This window comes from Nicotiana attenuata, unplaced genomic scaffold, assembly GCF_001879085.1.
Source record: "Nicotiana attenuata strain UT unplaced genomic scaffold, NIATTr2, whole genome shotgun sequence".
Lineage (NCBI taxonomy): Eukaryota > Viridiplantae > Streptophyta > Magnoliopsida > Solanales > Solanaceae > Nicotiana > Nicotiana attenuata.
The window spans coordinates 14,281-32,763 of NW_017675516.1; the positions used below are offsets into that span (position 1 = coordinate 14,281).

At 39.2% G+C, this 18,483-nt stretch overlaps 2 protein-coding genes across 3 annotated transcripts; one reads left to right on the forward strand and one right to left on the reverse strand.

Moving 5' to 3' along the window:
- Positions 1 to 1,496: 1,496 nt before the first annotated feature.
- LOC109220156 (mitogen-activated protein kinase 19-like) lies at positions 1,497 to 6,905 on the forward strand. 2 transcript variants are annotated; one of them, XM_019384620.1, is made up of 10 exons: positions 1,497 to 1,772; positions 2,893 to 3,301; positions 3,420 to 3,547; positions 3,694 to 3,753; positions 4,691 to 4,840; positions 4,939 to 5,094; positions 5,230 to 5,441; positions 5,547 to 5,648; positions 5,818 to 5,981; positions 6,376 to 6,905. In XM_019384620.1, the coding sequence occupies exons 1-10, from the start codon at positions 1,746 to 1,748 to the stop codon at positions 6,378 to 6,380; spliced, it is 1,413 nt and encodes a 470-aa protein (XP_019240165.1). In that variant the 5' UTR covers positions 1,497 to 1,745; the 3' UTR covers positions 6,381 to 6,905. The 2 variants fall into 2 exon arrangements, with proteins under 2 accessions (XP_019240165.1, XP_019240164.1); XM_019384619.1 differs by having other exon boundaries at positions 1,499 to 1,772; positions 6,273 to 6,905.
- A 433-nt stretch (positions 6,906 to 7,338) lies between these two features.
- On the reverse strand, positions 7,339 to 11,187 carry LOC109220155. Its single transcript, XM_019384618.1, has 4 exons — positions 10,479 to 11,187; positions 9,149 to 9,732; positions 7,952 to 8,467; positions 7,339 to 7,488 (listed from the first exon to the last, which is right to left on the reverse strand). Exons 1-4 carry the CDS (start codon positions 10,708 to 10,710, stop codon positions 7,357 to 7,359), a joined length of 1,464 nt encoding a protein of 487 aa, XP_019240163.1. The 5' UTR covers positions 10,711 to 11,187; the 3' UTR covers positions 7,339 to 7,356.
- Between the last annotated feature and the right edge of the window lie 7,296 nt (positions 11,188 to 18,483).

Genomic DNA, 18,483 nt, shown 5'->3' on the forward strand with positions numbered 1-18,483 from the left:
CCATAGCTAAAGTGGATCCATGTTTTGCGAGTTTATCTGCCACTGCATTAAGCTCCCTGTATGTGTGCGAAATACGTGGATTACCCAGCTGTTGGAGTAGAGACCTGCATTCATAAAGAACATATAAGTAACGAAGATTATGGGTATGCAGCATATTAATTACCTCAGTGGAGTCCACATCTATTTCCAGTGGCATCAGGCTATGTTGTAAAGCTATACACAGTCCTTCACATAAGGCATGCAGTTCTAGTGAAGTAGGATTGCCTTCATGGCGTCTTGCTGCATAATCCCTTACCCAGCGTCCAGCGCAGTTCCTGAAGACTCCGCCAAGATCATGCTTTGGTGTAGAAGTTGTGGAGGCACCATCACAGTTGAGTTTATAGTATCCTTGTGCTGGAGGATGCCATTTGATAGGTATTGAGGAAAGGGTTTGTCGAGTACTTGCCTTAGTGTTAATCAGATAAACATATTCAATAGCTTCTGCTACTATATGATTAGTATTTGGGTAACTTTTAGGGTGTGTTTGGTATGAAGGAAAATATTTTCCAATTTTCTCATGTTTGGTTGGCTTAAATGTTTCAAAAGAAGGGAAAACATTTTCCAAAACTCCTTCTCAACATTCCCCACCCTTACCAACCTCCCCCCCTCCAAAAAAGTTTTTTTTTTTTTTTTTTAAATTTCAATTTTTCTGTTACCACCCATCCTACTACCCCTCCACCCCACCCCCAACCCCCCACCCGCTCCCCTGCAAAAAATAAATAATTTTTTCACCTTCTTTTTTTTTTTTTTGCAATTTCAAATTTTTGTTTTTTTTGTTTTTTTCTGCACCACCCACTCCCGCCCCTGTCCCCCCCCCCCCCCTCAAAAAAAAATATTTTTCAATTTTAGTTTTTTTTATCGGTTTAAGGGTTCAAATTTTACAAGGTACCAAGTTATAAGTTCGGAGGTTTATGTGTTTGGAAGTTTACGAGTTTAGAAATTATAAAGTTTACGGGTTCGAAATTCCGCGGTTTCGAAAGTTTAGCGGTTCGAAAGTTTATGAAATTTGTGGATTCGGAAGGTTGTTGGTGTTAAAGTTTATGGCTTCATGTTTATTATATCTAAATTATTTATGAATACTCTTGAGAAGTCATTTTCCTTAATTTGCGTATCAAACACCGGAAAATGAATAAAATTACTACTTGTTATCCAAGAAAATATTTTCCACGGAAAACATTTTCCGTTATACCAAACACACCCTTAGTATTGTCAATTTTTACTAGAAGTTATAAGTTAGAAAATCTTTTGTTGAAATTTTGTAAAATGTTATTTGGTAAATTTATTATTATTATTATTTGAAAGTTAATTTTTTCAAATTTTACAAAACATCAAATGAAGGCCACGAGCCGTATAAAATTCCGTACCTATCAAAAGCCAACAGCTATAACAACCGACGAAAGCACAGTGAACGGATAAAATTTTTTGTTTTCTTTTCTCTTTTTGATCCACACACTTTTTTCCTTTATAAAAAGACCCTCCATTTCTTAAAATTCTTCTCTTTTTCTCCCTTCTCTTCTCAGCTCCTCTTCTCTCCATTAGATCTTCAAAACCCATTAAGGGTTTGTTCTCTACTGATTATCCGTTCAGTTTCTTTCAAAATTTATGCTATTTTTGTTGCTCAATTTATAGTTTTTGGTGTAGTAGTGTGATAATCTTGATTTTCAGTTTATTGCTCTTACTGGGTTGTTGTAATTCTCAAAATTAAGATGCAACAAGATCATCATCGCAAAAAGGTTATCTCTCTCTCTCTCTCTCTCTCTCTCTCTCTCTCTCACACACACACACACACACATAAAATAAATTGATTTTGTTGTACTAAAGGAGAGATCTTGAAGACAGATGAGGGTGTTTTTTTTTTGCTTTTCAAGAGCTTAGAAGTGTTAATTAGCTGAACAAAATGTTTGCATGAATTGAATTTAAGTAGCACAAAGTAAAATTGAACTGAATCTTGCTGAAGAAATTTTGGGTTTTTGTGTTAGTTGGTATTCTTGAGTTCTGATCAGTTTTCTTTGGTCAGTCCAGATGATTTTAAGAAGCATAAGTTTTTTGTTTTACTAATTACGTTCATTTTCAAATGTCTATATTGCTGCTAAAGAAAGCAGCTTTATGTTAGGGCTATAGGATGTGTTTGTATGAAGGAAAATGTTTTCCAACATAAGAATTGTGAAATTCCGGAAAAAAGTAAAAAAAAAAAAAAAATTCAAGTGAAAATGGTATTGAAAATTAGATTGTATTTGGACATGAATACAATTTGGAGCTGTTTTTGGATTTTTGTGGGCGATTTGAAGTGAATTTTGAAAATAGCTTTTTAGAAAAAAAGTTTTTCAAATGTTCGAAAAATTTTGAAATTCAACTTGAAGTGAAATTTGAAATTTTCATGGCGACACTGATTCTGGAAAAAAGTGAAATTTTTTCTATGGCCAAACGGGCCCTTAAGTTGGTGGTTTTTAAGTTTATTTTCTGGTGTTTGATAAGTAGAAAATATTGTTCCAAGAGCATTTATATTAAATCTAGACAAATAGTATAACGGACGGGGGGTGGGGGTTGTTGGGGCAAGGGAGGAGACAATCAGGTAAAAATTTCCACTTATGAGACTTGTTTTTCCTAGTCTCACCAGGGAAATCATAATGCTTTTGTTTTTGGAAGTTGAGGTTAATCACTTAACTAGTCCTCTATTTTTTTTGGTGTGTTATTTAACACTGATAAATCTCTAGCTGGTATTACCCTTGAATATTAGTACAAAAATGGTTCTTGGATTTTGTTATTTTTGCTTCTTAGAAATGAAAAAAGCAACCTTGTGAAAGTATAGTTTGAGAGTATCAACTGTACTGACTTTTCTCAATGATTTTTCAGAATACCAAAGAAGTGGAGTTTTTTACAGAGTATGGAGATGCAACTAGGTATAAAATTCTGGAAGTAATAGGGAAGGGAAGTTATGGAGTTGTATGTGCTGCTATCGACACTCATACCGGAGAAAAAGTGGCAATAAAGAAAATAACTGATATTTTCGAGCACACGTCTGATGCAATTCGAATTTTGCGCGAAATTAAATTGCTTAGACTTTTAAGGCATCCTGATATCGTGGACATTAAGCGAATCATGTTACCACCTTCAAGACGAGATTTCAGAGATATTTACGTTGTTTTTGAGCTTATGGAATCTGATCTTCACCATGTCATTAAAGCTAATGATGACTTGACACATGAACACCATCGCTTTTTCCTATATCAGATGCTACGAGCACTGAAGTATATGCACACAGGTAAATTATCTTGTGAATGTGGTAATGTAGTCCTTTTTTGTTTTTGGCTTCACGTCGAAGGCGCTGAGCTGGTACGAATATTCACTATTTTCTGTCTGTCTTGTATTTGTTTGTTCAGCAAATGTCTACCATCGAGATCTTAAGCCGAAAAACATATTGGCAAATGCAAATTGTAAACTCAAAATATGTGACCTTGGATTGGCAAGGGTTGCATTCAGTGATACTCCAACCACAGTACTTTGGACGGTATGCTTTCTTTATATCTTTGTCCCATCTGCGGTCAACGTCATTTAATCTTTTTAATTTTTTCTTGAAATCGGGTAAACTTTACTAACTTGAAGTGCATTTTATTTGGATGTAATTTGTTGACCTTTTATCTTCTGACCGTGCAGGATTATGTTGCTACAAGGTGGTACAGGGCTCCTGAATTATGTGGATCTTTCTTTTCCAAGGTAGTTCATGCTGCTTCATCTTCTATTTAGCAGTTTCTTTAGTGGGTGGTTGTTTGTTTCATGTGTCAAAAGGCTCTATATCCCTTTCAATACCTCCATCGTCCAGGTCTTGGACAAGGAAAAAAGAGAATGCCACCAAAGATGGTGATATGATTAGATGAAGCAGAACATTGACATGAATAGTTTTGTGTTTCATTTGTTTGAACCATCTTAGGATTGCATGTTTGGTCATTCTGTAGTCAAGTTTTTGATGTACTTGCCCATGGATGTATTTAGTTGAAATAGAACGTTGACATGAATAATTGTTTTGCCTTTGCCAAATTTTGTTGGTTCTGATGCCATTGTGGTATCGTCAATGGCACAACCAGAAATTTATACAAGGGGATTCAAAAAAATTCTAGGATGTCACAGTTGGAATTTGAACCTATGACCTAAAGCAATTTTGAATGCCCTTTACTACTATACGTGAATTTTTCTTCATGTCAAGGGGATTCTACAGCTCACATATAACCTAAAAAGATCATTTTTACTCTATTTACATTGTATAATTTTCCGATGAAGGGGGTTCGCTAAGCCCTTCACTCTATCTAGTTCCACCCGTGGTATCATGGATAGGCTCTTTTCCCCAAATAGCTATAGAAAGGTGAAAAGGTACTTGTCCCACTCTTGTTGCAGCATATGCTGATACTGTTAGAAGCTGTGGCTTTTGGTTAGAATACCACTTTTATATAGTCAATACATTGTAAGTGTGTTAAAGAGTGATTTCTAGATTAAAACCGTTCTTGTTCAGGGAGGACCATTGAACTCTCCTGGAAGTTGAATTGTCTATTCTTCAGGTAAACTGTGTCAGGTCCTGGGTTAATTTTTTGGCAGGGTTTTACGGCTGTTTTTGCAGGTTTGTTTGCTAAATCTTTGTATTTTGCTTGCATTCCTGCAGTATACACCTGCTATTGATATTTGGAGTATTGGCTGCATTTTCGCGGAGGTACTAACAGGAAAACCATTGTTCCCCGGCAAAAGTATTGTTCATCAGTTAGAGTTGATGACTGATCTTCTTGGGACGCCGTCAGCTGATACAATTTCTGGGGTAAAAACCGTCAGTCTATTTGTTTTTTTTTTGTGATGACTGGATTTCAGCCTTATTATGCAACATATTGATAGAGGAGCATCCTCTCTTGGGTGCAGGTTCGTAATGAGAAGGCAAGAAAGTATTTGAATAGCATGCGGAAAAAGAACCCAGTTCCTTTTACTGAGAAATTTCCAGATGCAGATCCTTTGGTGCTCCAACTATTGCAGAGGTTGTTAGCATTTGATCCAACGGACCGACCAACTGCTGAAGAGGTAGTTGTGCCTCCTACTATGTCCATGATTTTAACATAATCATAAATGGTATCTTTCTATTCTTATCCTTATCTTGGTTAGTAGTTGGTTCTAAATTTACTTCCACTGGTTCTTCCCCCTTCTTCTTCCCTTTAGGCTTTATCCGATCCTTATTTCAAGGGACTGGCCAAGATTGAGAGGGAACCTTCTTGTCGACCAATCTCAAATCTGGAATTTGAATTTGAGAAGCGAAGGGTAACAAAGGAGGATATTAAGGAACTAATTTATCGGGAGATATTGGAATATCATCCTCAACTTCAGAAGGATTACATAGCTGGAAATGATGGCACCAACTTTCTCTATCCTAGGTTCAAACAGGCTCCTTGACTCAATGCTTATCTCTACTTTCATTTAGCATAATCGATGTTATCTCAGTTTGTTAATTAACGTTGTGGAATTGTTTACTTTTGCAGTGCAAGTGGTCAGTTCAGAAGGCAATTTGCTTATCTTGAGGAAAATAGTGGTAAAAGTGGGCCAGTTATTCCTCTTGGTAGAAAGCACGTCTCTCTTCCACGGTAAGGTTATACAGGATTCATTTTGTCAATCTTGTTGGGTTCTTTTCACCTATACAAGTGTTCTAGTTCGTGGAAATAATAATTAGTCTACATAGTGGGAAAAACTGTTGTTTGAAAGCATGATCTAATTCCCTCTTTCTTAATCACATATGTTCCTAAATATGTGCAGATCTACAGTTAATTCCAGTACCATTCCGCCCAAAGCTTGGCAGAACTTCTCTGTGTTTGATCATAGGCAAGTAACAGAAAAAACAGCTACTGATGTCAGAGTCTCAGAGACTACCTTAGGAACTACACAAAACGTTTCACGGCCACCACATCGAGTCCCTACAGGTACAGTTAAACATGTATTTACTGTTAAGTCCTCTAGCGGTTGATGTGATGTTTGTTAAATGCCTATCTTATGAGCAAAGTCAATTATTTTACCATGCGTAAAGCTTGAGAATTGCAACTCAACCTTGGTAAAGGCTCTTAAACTTACCCTACTCCCCCAGAGTGGAGGGAATGATCATGTCTACTCGGACCCGTCGATGAATGCATATATGCAAAAAGAATGTTGTGAAGGACTCTTTTCACAGCATGTTTGTTGGATTCTTCTCTAATAACCATTTCTATCGTTTTCAGCCAAACCTGGGAGAGTTGTAGGGCCAATTTTATCATATGACGGAAGTGTACATACCAAGAATACTGCCCTTCCTCATGGCATTTCTCCACATTATATGTTCAGGATGAACCCTGAGATTCGAGAGAAGGATGGGGCAGAGGGCAAGGACACCACACAAGTTAGAGACGGAGCTGCAAAAGGCATGGTTGCCAAACCAACCGCAAGCGTGAATGTTGAGATGAACACCAACCCGTATTATCAGACACAAGAAAAAGTAGCACAGTTGGGTGGTCAAATTGCAATAGATGCAAAACTACTGCAGGCACAAATGCAATTCGGTGTAGTCTGACTTAGCAGACTGTATGCTGATGTTCCTTCAATGGAGGTAGTCCACCTTTGAATTGAGAACGACACGGCGATTCAAGGTATGCATGTTCATTTTACCAAGCAGTTCGCCAGTGATTGGAGGTGGAATTTTTTTACACGGTTGATGATACATACATCACGCTGATATCTAGATAGGGTCTCTTTGTGAAAACTAGGCATTTTTTGTTCATTTTACCGTGCTGAGTTAGTATCTATGCCCCTGTAAATTTGTAGGCTCTAGCTACTGCACTATTGATCTTATTAATGAATATAATTGTTGTTCTTCATACCGCCTTTTACTTCACTGCATGCCTTTTTCTTTTTTCTTTTTTCCTTAAATGTTTTGGGGTAGGGATACCGTGAATAGGGCATGGAAGCAATATTAGAAGACTCTCAACATATTATATTTAATCATTTATCACTTAAATGAAGTTGCTACCATTTTGGACTGCAACTCCAATCTTGTTTCCCTGCTTTCCTGTTATCCATTTTGAAGCTTTCTTTTTTCCTGTTAATCTTGAGCAAACCTTGTTGTCGTGCATCTAATTCAAATTGTTTCTAATACTCTGAGGTATTAGATACCCCTAAGAAATACGAGGTTTTCAGAGTTCCCTGTGACATGAGTATTCAATGGAAATCACATTTTGAGGAAATAATTGAGAATTTAGAACTTAGTCGTTTAGAATACTTTTTTCTGCTTCCCTATATTGACAGACACTCTTGAAATAGTTTCTGAGATCATTTGCCACTAGGAACAATGATGTCAAAGTCACTAACTGTCCATTCTGCATATTCATTGCTACTGACAAAAATCTCTGTACCTAAATCAATGGATGGCCAATATCTCTTGGCTGGTGGAGTACCAGGATCCTGCATTATCACAAAGTTACTCAATGATTGGATCCTTAAACAAAATAGAAAAAAAGGGTCAAATTTGTCTATATACTAGCCGAAATTGAGCAACTTTGTCCTTCGTTAGACTTTTGGTCAAATCTTACCCCCGTTGTTAGGGAAAAGTCTCGGTTTTGCCCTTGACTTCTAACAGAGCTCTGACCTGAGGGTAATTTTAAACCATTAAAAAAACTTGAGGGGTAAATTTGGACTTTCTAAATAATTTGGACATCTGGAATCCACCCATTTCAAGTTGGAGCTACGTTAATGATAAGGGCAAATATGAGACCTTTTCCTAACGGCAATGGTACGAAAGGACCAGAAGTCTAACGGGTGGTAAAGTTGCTCAATTTCGTATAGTACAGAGACAAAGCGGTCCATTTCCCAACAAAATATGCATTTGCTACATTTGCAAATTAGATCTTTTGCTTAGATTAGTCACCTGGTAGAAGTAAAGGGACTCTGAAAGTTTCCCAACATCAAGTTCCCATGTTCTAGGATCACCTATCCAGCCTTCACCCTTCTTTGTTGGATATCCATATTCTCCCCAAACTGGATGAGGCAAAATCTGCAGAATTTCCTGAGGTTGACGGTTGCTATATGGATCACACAAGTTATAAGGTTCCTCAAGATTTTCAGCATTTCCTGGAGAACAGTAGTAGTGATAAGCCTCATAGGGGAAGTTATTTTTGTCGGATCGATGGACACGAGTCCCATTAGGGAAGGTGTGGTAAGGTGGACATGATCTTAGGCTTTTCAGATTGCACCATGAGTCTATAGCAGGATTTATGATCATCTCGCTATACCGAGTAACGTCTGTTGTGACATCGCCATCGCAAGGTTTGCCATTGTTCTTCCAACAACTACCAATGTCCATGAGGTAAAATTGGCTCTTTGGTCCTCCACCTTTCCTTATCTCCAATTTGAATTTTACTCTGAAATTAGGTGAAGAAGGGATCTGGAGATAGTTGTTAGTATAAATGCTAACTATATGTAAGAGGCAGACAAGAAACTAGAGATTTGCATGGTAAGGAAAGGAAGATAGAATGCTTTTAATGAGATCAATTTCCCTTCCTCTGGTGGAGAGAAGATAATGAAGGATAGTTTTGGGTTAATTTCATGGATAGTCATCCAATTTTTAGTTTATTGCAATAAAGTTATAAAAATACTTTTTGTAATGAAAAAATAACTCAACTATGTCTATGTATCACTTGAAACACAAAAGAAATGCCTCAAAATGCTAAATGCGGTCCTGAAGACACGAGTAAGTTACAACTTCAGCAACTCACCTTACATAATATTCACGCGACTTTATTTAAAAAAAAAAAAACTCATATTTTGATCCTTAAAGAAAACTCATGATGTGCCACATGGTGAAAACCATCGGGTATTAGGTTGGTCGGAAAATGGGATTTTTCGTTACTTTTAAGTGGCGCCACATGGATATTATGTAAGGTGAGTTGCTGAAGTACCTTATGACAATTTTGTACATATGGCAACCTACTTGCATTTTCCGGGACTTGATTTAGCATTTCTTTGCATATTTCATTTTATGTGATATATAGGCATAGTTGAAATGATCTCAAGATAATTTTAACTTGTATACAAAATCTTCCAGGAAGGGAAACCAAAGACACACACTTTTCATCATTCCCCTGGTTTGATAATGGTATCCACCAGAGAATCCCATTGTGGCATCTGATCTTAAATACAACATCAACCATGGATATTTTGTTGATGTCTTCAACACATGATGAAAGATCCAACTTTTCTTCTTCCCAACTTCTTTCTCCCATATCACTGCATAATATGATGTATCATTTTCTACTTCTGCCTTGTGAACATCAGCATCCAAATCCCAAGTTCCATAAAAACTTCCCTTAAGTTTATTGCCTTGTCCTACTCTTGTATAGTTATGATAAATCAGTGGCATGTTCATGCAACCTTCGCCGAAGCACGGAAATCCGGAATCTGGTGGAAAGGGATATGCTTTTCTGCCATTTTTAGGACATATAGCAGCTAATGTGTCCATGTTTCCACTCTTGAGCATTATCATCCAAAACTGCCAGGATTTTGACTCATCTTGCACTTCACATTTGTTGCCAAGATATATTTCTTTCCATGCTGCATATTCATCAGCAGAGAATGTCCATAAACCTTGAGAAAAAGCATTTGATATGCCAAACTTATTCTCTTCTTCTTTTACCCTGTGAATTAACCTGACTTTATACAGATATACCAAATTAGTATTTCTTTTAAAGTATATAACTTATACCCACTGACAGTGTACTGCCATGTTATGATAGCATGTTATGCTATCAGTGCAATTTAACATGCTATAGAAGGTTACTTGTCTTATTTTTCAAATTACTAATTCCATTTATTGTGGATATTTACATGCAAATAATCTGATAGTGTAAAAAAACTTTTAAACTATCAGTATATAGACGTCATGACTTTTTGTTATAGAAGCGGAGCCTTGGAGCAACAGTAAAGTTGTCTTCATGTGACCTATTGGTCACGGGTTCGAGCCGTAGAAGCAGCCACTAATGTTTAGGGTAGGATGTCTACATCACACATCCCTTGGGGTGCGGCCTTCCCTGGACCTTACGTGAATGCGGGATGCTTTGTGCACCCGCCTGCCATTTTTCTTTCTTACTCATGTTTTTAACCTCTCTTTTTTTCATATTCTTTTTTGTGGTGGTGGGGGGAGAGAAGGGAGGGGGAGAGAGGCGGCGGGACTTGAAAACTCTGAACTTATAGCTGTTTATATTTCTGAGGCAGGCAATCCATGGCCTAATATCCAGGCACTGAAAATATAACAATAAGAACCACGCCTCAACCTCAAGTAAGGTAGAATCAGCTATATGAATCCTCATTGTCCATGTCGCTTCAGTTAAGCGCATCGTAGTTCAATATTAGATAGGAGGCACTGGAAATTTATGGAGTTAAAAGTAGTAAGAACTCACTGGGGATTGTAGAATTATCAATATCAAAGCAGTCTGCTTCTCTAGGACTTCCCATATTTGGAGCTTCTTCACCAACTTCATTGCACTGATTCCATGCCTCGATTGCTATTCTAAGATCATCTCTTCTCATGCCAGGGTCACCAACAGCTGATACATAATCTTGTCTACAAAAACTTGGGCTGGAAAAGGAAATTACAACAATAAGTACAGCACAAAATTGCTGCAGGAGCATTATTAGCAGTTGGAAAAATGTGGTAACAGCTTGGCTATTTGTTGTAGGTAGTTGGTTATCACTAACCACAATATGTAGAATATATAGACATATGATATAACGGTCAAGGTTGTGGCTTAATGATCAACGAAGTTGGTGAAAATTATAGGAGACCGGGGTTCTAATTTCAGGAAAGACAGAAAAAAGCTAGGTGATTTCGTCACATTTGCCTAAATCTTGGTGCGCCGAGTTACTGTACCTAGATTTATATTGGTGGGAGGTAGTAGGTATCTGGTGGAATTAGTCAAGGTGTTTGTTGACATAAAATACGTTTTGAACTAGAAATGTTAATGTGTTGTCTACAAGTAATGTGACGTAAAATTATATGAGACCAGGGTTCAAATTTCAGGAAAGACAAAAAGCTAGGTGATTTTGCTCACATTTGCCTAAATCTTGGTGCGCCGAGTTACTGTACCTAGATTTATATTGGTGGGAGGTAGTAGGTATCTGGTGAAGTTAATCAAGGTATTTGCTGACGTAAAATACGTTTTGAACTAGAAGTGTTAATGTGTTGTCTACAAATAATGTGACCTAAAATTATAGGAGACCAGGGTTCAAATTTCAGGAAAGACAAAAAGCTAGGTGATTTCGTCACGTTTGCCTAAATCTTGGTGCGCCGAGTTACTGTACCTATATTTATATTGGTGGGAGGTAGTAGGTATCTAGTGGAATTAGTCAAGGTATTTGCTGACGTAAAATACGTTTTGAACTAGAAGGGTTAATGTGTTGTCTACAAGTAATGTGACGTAAAATTATAGGAGACCAGGGTTCAAATTTCAGGAAAGACGAAAAGCTAGGTGATTTCGCTCACATTTGCCTAAATCTTGGTGCGCCGAGTTACTAGGTATCTGGTGGAATTAGTCAAGACGTTTGCTGACGTAAAATACGTTTTGAACTAGAAGGGTTAATATGTTGTCTACAAGTAATGTGGTTATTCTCAGCAATTCCCCAATAGTATTGTTGACATTGACAAGAAATGGTTGGTAAGAAAATCTATAATATACATCTTCGTTTGTCAGCAAGTTAAATGAACATATTGTAGCAAGTTATCAATGTCCACTGTTATGATTGAGTCACTTTGTTTGTTTTAGAAAAAAACATAAATCTATACATAGGATTTTGTTGATAAAAATTAATAGCCTTATTTTCATTAGGTAGTCAAGCAAAATTTATCAGTTTTTTCACATCACTGCACGAAATGTCATTTTGAATAAGACTAAACACATTAAGGTCGATTGTCACTTTGTTCAAGAAAATTTGCAAGTTAAGATATTTGCAATATAAAATACATATTCCAAGCTTAAGCGAGAATGTTATGTAAATATTAAGTAGATCAGGATTAAAGTGTACATTTTACTTTCGTGTGTTCTTTATTTTTAAGTAAACTTTAAGTATAAAGAAAAGAAAGGAAGTAAAAAGTAAAATTCTATGTAAAAGTAATGCTACTCATATATTAGTCATTAGACCATTTTGTATTTTCTTCTAATCTTGTGATTCAACTGCCGCGGTCAGAGGCGGACCCAGAATTTTTACGCTACGGGGCACATTATTTCACTTAACCAGTACCCCCTAAAGGCTTTTAGTATTCAGGGTGCCAACTACTTTAAATTAATCATTTTCAATGTATATACGTATATATACACAGAATTTCGGCCAAAGTTTACTGGGTCCGGTGACTCCTCACCCATACACATGAGTCCGCCTCTGGCCGCAGTAAAGAATCTTAGTACTTCAGTTGGTTGGCTACGTGAGCTTTCATTTTAGAAAACTATTGAATGTAAAGCCATGTATGGTACATTAATAATGCTATTGCAGATTAGACTACTTGAAATGCAATTCATAATGTTAATTGCATATCATAGTTTAATTGAAATGTTCATCAATAAGAAAACGTGACGGACTAAGCTTAAAAAATAAATGACCTAAGTTTACCACATATTAGGCACGTCCAAAGCTCGAATTATTTGTAAGTCAAGTACGAATCATTAGATATGTGAATTCAGAATAAGTACAACAACGATACAACCAGGTGTAATCCTACTAGTGGAGTTTGGGGAGAGTAGTGTGTACCAGGGGCAGATCCAGTGCATTAGTTACGGATTTCCGTGAAGTCAGTAATTTTTGTCTAGATCTGGTATTTGTATTGAAAAATTCATTAAATGTATAAGAATACTGAGCTTGGAACTCAGTCTGTTAATTCAGTTATTATTGTATATTAACTTGAGATTTCTATAGGAACCCATAAACTTAAAATTTTAGATTCGCTTCAGGTGTGTACACAAACTTTACCCCTACCTTGTGGAGGTAAAAAGATTGTTTCTGATAGACCTCCAACAACAACAACCCAGTAATCCCATTGGTGGGATCTGGGGAGGGTAGTGTGTACGCAGACCTTACCCCTACCCCGAAGGAGTAGAGAGGCTGTTTCCGAAAGACCCTCGGCTCAAGAAAACAAAAAGACAAAAGAAGACAATATTAGTATCACCACAAAATTCATAGGAAAAATATGAACAACATGAAATCCAGAATAAAGATGCAAAGCAAAAGCGATAGCTAGTAAATAGGTCCTACACTGAAAAGCGAAATAGTAAGACACAATATTGCCACTAGCTATCTTAGACACAATATTGCCACTAGCTATCTTAGGCAAAAACCCTACCCGACCAGTCTTTCAAAGGTACAAAGTAAGGCAAGACTCAACTACCTCCTAACCTACAACCCTAATACTCGACCTCCACATCTTCCTATCAAGTGTCACGTCCTCGGAAATCTGAAGCCTCGCCAAATCCTGCATGATCACCTCTCCCCAATACTTCTTAGGCCACCCTCTACCTCTTCTCGCGCCCTCCACAACCAGACTCTCACACTTCCTGACCGGAGCATCTGGGTTTCTCCTCTGAACATGCCAGAACCATCTGAGGCTCACTTCCGGCATCTTGTCATCAATGGGAGCCACGTGCACCTTCTCCCAAAAATCATCATTCCTAATCTTATCCATCCTAGTGTGCCCACACATCCACCTCAACATCCTCATTTCTTCTTCTTTCATCTTTTGGATATGTGAGTTATTAACATGCCAACACTCAGCCCCATACATCATGGCTAGTCTAACCACCGCTTTATAGAACTTACATTTGAGTATCGGTGACACTCTCTTGTCACACAGGACTCTAGATGCTAACCTCCACTTCATCCATCCTACCCCAATACGATGTGTGACATCCTCGTTGATCTCCTCTTCCCTTGGATAACTGACCCAAGGTACTTGAAGCTTCCTCTACTTGGGATGACCTGTGATTCAAGCCTCACATCCACGCCTACTTCCCCCGGCTCAGCACTGAACTTACACTCCAAGTATTCTGTCTTCGTCCTGCTCAGCTTGAAACCCTTAGACTCAAGAGTCTGTCTCCAAACGCCCAGCCTCTCGTTAACACCGGCTCGCGACTCATCAATCAGAACTATGTCATTGGCGAATAACATGCACCATGGCACCTCCCCCTGAATATGGTGTGTTAACATGTCCATCACCAGGGAGAATAAGAACGGACGGAGCGCAGAACCTTGGTGTAACCCCATCACAACCGAAAAATGCTCAGAGTCGCCTCCTACGATCCTAACCCGAGTCTTAGCCCCATCATACATGTCCTTAATTGCCATAATGTAGGGAACCGACACATCTTTTGCCTCCAAGCATCTCCAGAGAACTTCTCTATGAACCTTATCATACGCTTTCTCTAGGTCAATAAACACCATGTGCAGGTTCTTCTTCCTCTCTCTGTACAGTTCCACCAACCTCCTAACAAGGTGTATAGCTTTTGTAGTAGAACGACCCGACATAAACCCGAGCTGGTTGTCGGATACGGATACTATCATCCTCACCCTCGCTTCAACCACCCTCTCCTACACTTTCATGGTATGACTCAGTAATTTGATACCCCTATAATTGTTACAACTCTGGATATCACCTTTGTTCTTATACAATGGAACCACCGTACTCCACCTCCACTCATCCGGCATCCTCCTCGCCTTAAAAATAACATTAAACAACCCAGTCAACCACTCCAAACCTGCTCTCCCCACACACTTCCAAAATTCTAACGGAATCTCGTCTGGCCCGGTCGCTCTGCCCTTACTCATCTTAGGCATAGCTCCCACGACCTCCTCAACCTTGATACGCCTACAGTACCTAAAGTCACGGTGACTCTCGGAATGCTCCAATTTGCCTAGCACAATATCCCGATCCCCTTCTTCATTCAGAAGTTTATGAAAGTAAGTTTGCCATCTCCTCTTATTCTGGGCATCTTCCATCAAAACTCTACCATCTTCGTCCTTGATGCATTGGTCCAAATCCCGAGCCTTCCTCTCTCTCAACTTGGCTAGCCGGAATAACTTTTTCTCCCCGCCTTTTTCCCCCAGTTCCTCGTACAAACGACCATAAGCCACAGTCTTTGCCTCCGTGACCGCTAGCTTAGCTTCCTTCCTAGCTACCTTATACCTCTCAATACACGCTCGCCCCTCCTCCTCACCTATGCTCCCCACTAACTTTAGGTACGCCGCCTTCTTCGCTTCCACCTTACTTTGGACCACTTTATTCTACCACCAGTCTCCTTTATGCCCACTAGAGATGCCTGTCGAGACCCCTAACACCTCTCTCGCAGCCTCCCTTATACAGTCTGCTATCGCTGACCACATAGTGCTCGCGTCTCCACTGCTCCTCCAAGCTCCCATAGCCGATAACCGCTCCTTCAACTCTTGGGCTTTATCGTTAGTTAAGGCTCCCCACCTGATTCTCGGTTTTTCTCGAGCAGACCTTTTCCTCCTCTTTAACCTAATACCAATGTCCATCACCAAGAGCCTATGCTGCGTCGCGAGTATCTCACCCAGAATCACCTTGCAATCCTTGCACAGCCCTCTATCACACCTCCTGAGGAGGAGATAGTCAATCTGAGTCTTCGCCACCACATTTTGAAAAGTTACCAAATGCTCCTCCCTCTTCGGAAAGCTAGAGTTCGCAATCACCAACCCCAAAGCCTTAGCGAAGTCCAACAGCGAGGTACCTCCTCCGTTCCTCCCCCAAAAATCGAAGCCTCCATGCACCTCGCCATAACCACCAGCAGTCAACCCAATATGACCATTGAAATCCCCTCCTATGACTCAAGAAAAAATGTAAAAGAAGCAACAACAACAAGCAGTAATAACAACAAAATAAGATGATAAGATAACCGAAACGAAAGAAGCAACATGTAGTGATATAAATCTAGGAATAAGAAACTACAAGAGTATTGTTAATACAATCGGTATGGAAAAGAGATATGCTCGACTACCTACTAATTACCTTCTGCTCTAATTCTCAACCTCCACGCCCTCCTATCAAGGGTCATGTCCTCTGAAAGCTGAAGCTGCATCATTTTCTGCCTAATCACCTTTTTCCAATGCTTCTTAGGCCTACCTCCACCCTGCCTGTACCCCACCATGGTCAACCTCTCACGCCTCCTCGCAGGGGCGTACGTGCATCTCCTTTTCCGTGCCCGAATCATTCCAGCCTCACTTCCTATACTTTGTCCACCATAGAGGCCACTCCCGCCTTATTCCGAATAATTTCTATCTCAATCTTATCTTTCATAGTATGCTCAGACACAAAATTCACTACCATACCTCTCTTCCCTAATTTCTTCTTGTTGTTGTTTTAAGGAATGGGGTGAGAGAGTTGACTCGCTACGGCCGCCGAAATCTGTTCTGCAGGCGGAGTCTAAATAAAATATAAAGCTAGATAATCAAAATTCATAAAGTCTAAATTTTTGATCCAATAAAATGTACGAAAAAGGTCCAACCCCCCCCCCCCCGAACATTACGAAAAGGTCTACAAATAACCCTCGTTAGAACTTTGGCTCATAATCAACCTTGCAGTTACATACTGTGACGACCCAATGGGGTCATCACTTATTTATTACCCGTTCTGTACTTCCGAGGCCTTGAAAACCTCATATGGGGTTGCCTCGATTTTGCTTGCGCAGTCCGGACCCGTAGCCGGAAGGCTTAGATATGAATTCTGTGAGAAAAATGCTAAATTTTGATATTAAGTTGAATAAATTTGACTCTGGTTAACTTTTTGGGTAAACGGACCTGGACCCGTGATTTGACGGTCCCGGAGGGTCCGTAGGAATATATGGCACTTGGGCGTATGCCCAGAATCGAATTCCGAGGTCCCTAGTCCGAGAAATGAATTTTTGTGTGAAATTGTTTTCTGGAAATAATTAAGGAAATTGGAAATGAAATTTGATTAAAAGACTATGTTATCGGGCCCGTATTTTGGTTCCGGCGCCCGATACAAGTCTCACATGGTTTAAGCGCTTTCTGTAAAGTTTGGTTGAAAACGGACGTCGTTTGACGTGTTTTGGACTTAAAATGGAAATTTGATATTTTATGAAGAAATTGGAAGAAATCATGAGTTTTGAGGCTTGATTCGATGTTTATGATGTTAATTTGGCGATTTGATCACGCGAGTAAGTCCGTAGGATGTTTTTGAGGTTGTGTGCATGTTTGGTTTGGAGCCCCGAGGGCTCGGGTGAGTTTTGGATAGGTGTCGGAGTGCTTTTTCAACCTTGGGAAAATTGCAGCCACAACTGACCTGTAGGTGCGAAGGGTCAGCTCGCAAATGCAAGAATTGGCCAGGTCTGGAACTATCGCAAATGCGGTACTGGACCTCGCAAATGCGAAGTCAGAGGTTTCGCAAATGCGACCCTATGGTTCGCAAATGCGAACCTCCCATTTTCCCTCGGGGTTCGCAAATGCGAACAAGTATTTCGCAATTCCCAAGCTTGGTCGGGGTTCGCAATTGCGAACCCCAGTCCGCAAATGCGACATCAGAGACCCAGCAATTTTATACTTAGTCGATTTTCCACCATTTTTCACCATTCTTTCAAGACCCAAACCCCATAGGCGATTTTTCAAGGACAAAACTTCTTCCAAATCATTTGTAAGTCGATTTTTACTTAATTCCTTCAATCATTTACATCATTTAACTTGTTTTCCACTTAAAATCAATGGATTTTATGGGTGAAATTGGGGGTTTGGGGTAGAACCTAGGTTTTTTCTAAAATTGGGGATTTGGACCTCAATTTGAGGTCCGATTTCAAAACAAATCATATATTTGGGTTCGTGGGGGAATAGGTAACCGAATTTTGGTTCGAACCTCGGGTTTCGACCACGTTGGCCTGAGGGGCATTTTGGTCATTTTACCTAAATTTGCGTCTTAGCTGTAAATTAAATAGTAGAATTAGTTGCTTGAGACGTTATTTACGAGATGTAATTGAAATGAATAGATTTGGGCCATTTGGAGTCGGATACTCGTGGCAAAAGAGTGATTTCAAGTTGATTTTTGGAGCCGGTTGAGGTAAGTGGCTTGTCTAACCTTATGTGGGGGACCTTTCCCCTTAGGATTGTTACTTGATATTTGAGTTCCTTGTACGTGAGGTGACGAGCGCGTACTTGAGCCGATTGATGAAGAATCCGGTTTTTACTTAAGTTATTGAGATTTAGTTTCTTTCTTATTTGCCGTATTCTACTTGAAATTATAACTTGTGCTAGATTAGAAAAAGCATGTTTAGCTGACTTGACTGCCTAATTGCTTAAGTTGTCTTGACTGTACTATGTGAAGCATGCTAGGCTAGTCCTATCTGTTGTTTGTCTTTCGTACTTCATTCCTTGATATATTTCTGGCTGTGGTTGCGCATT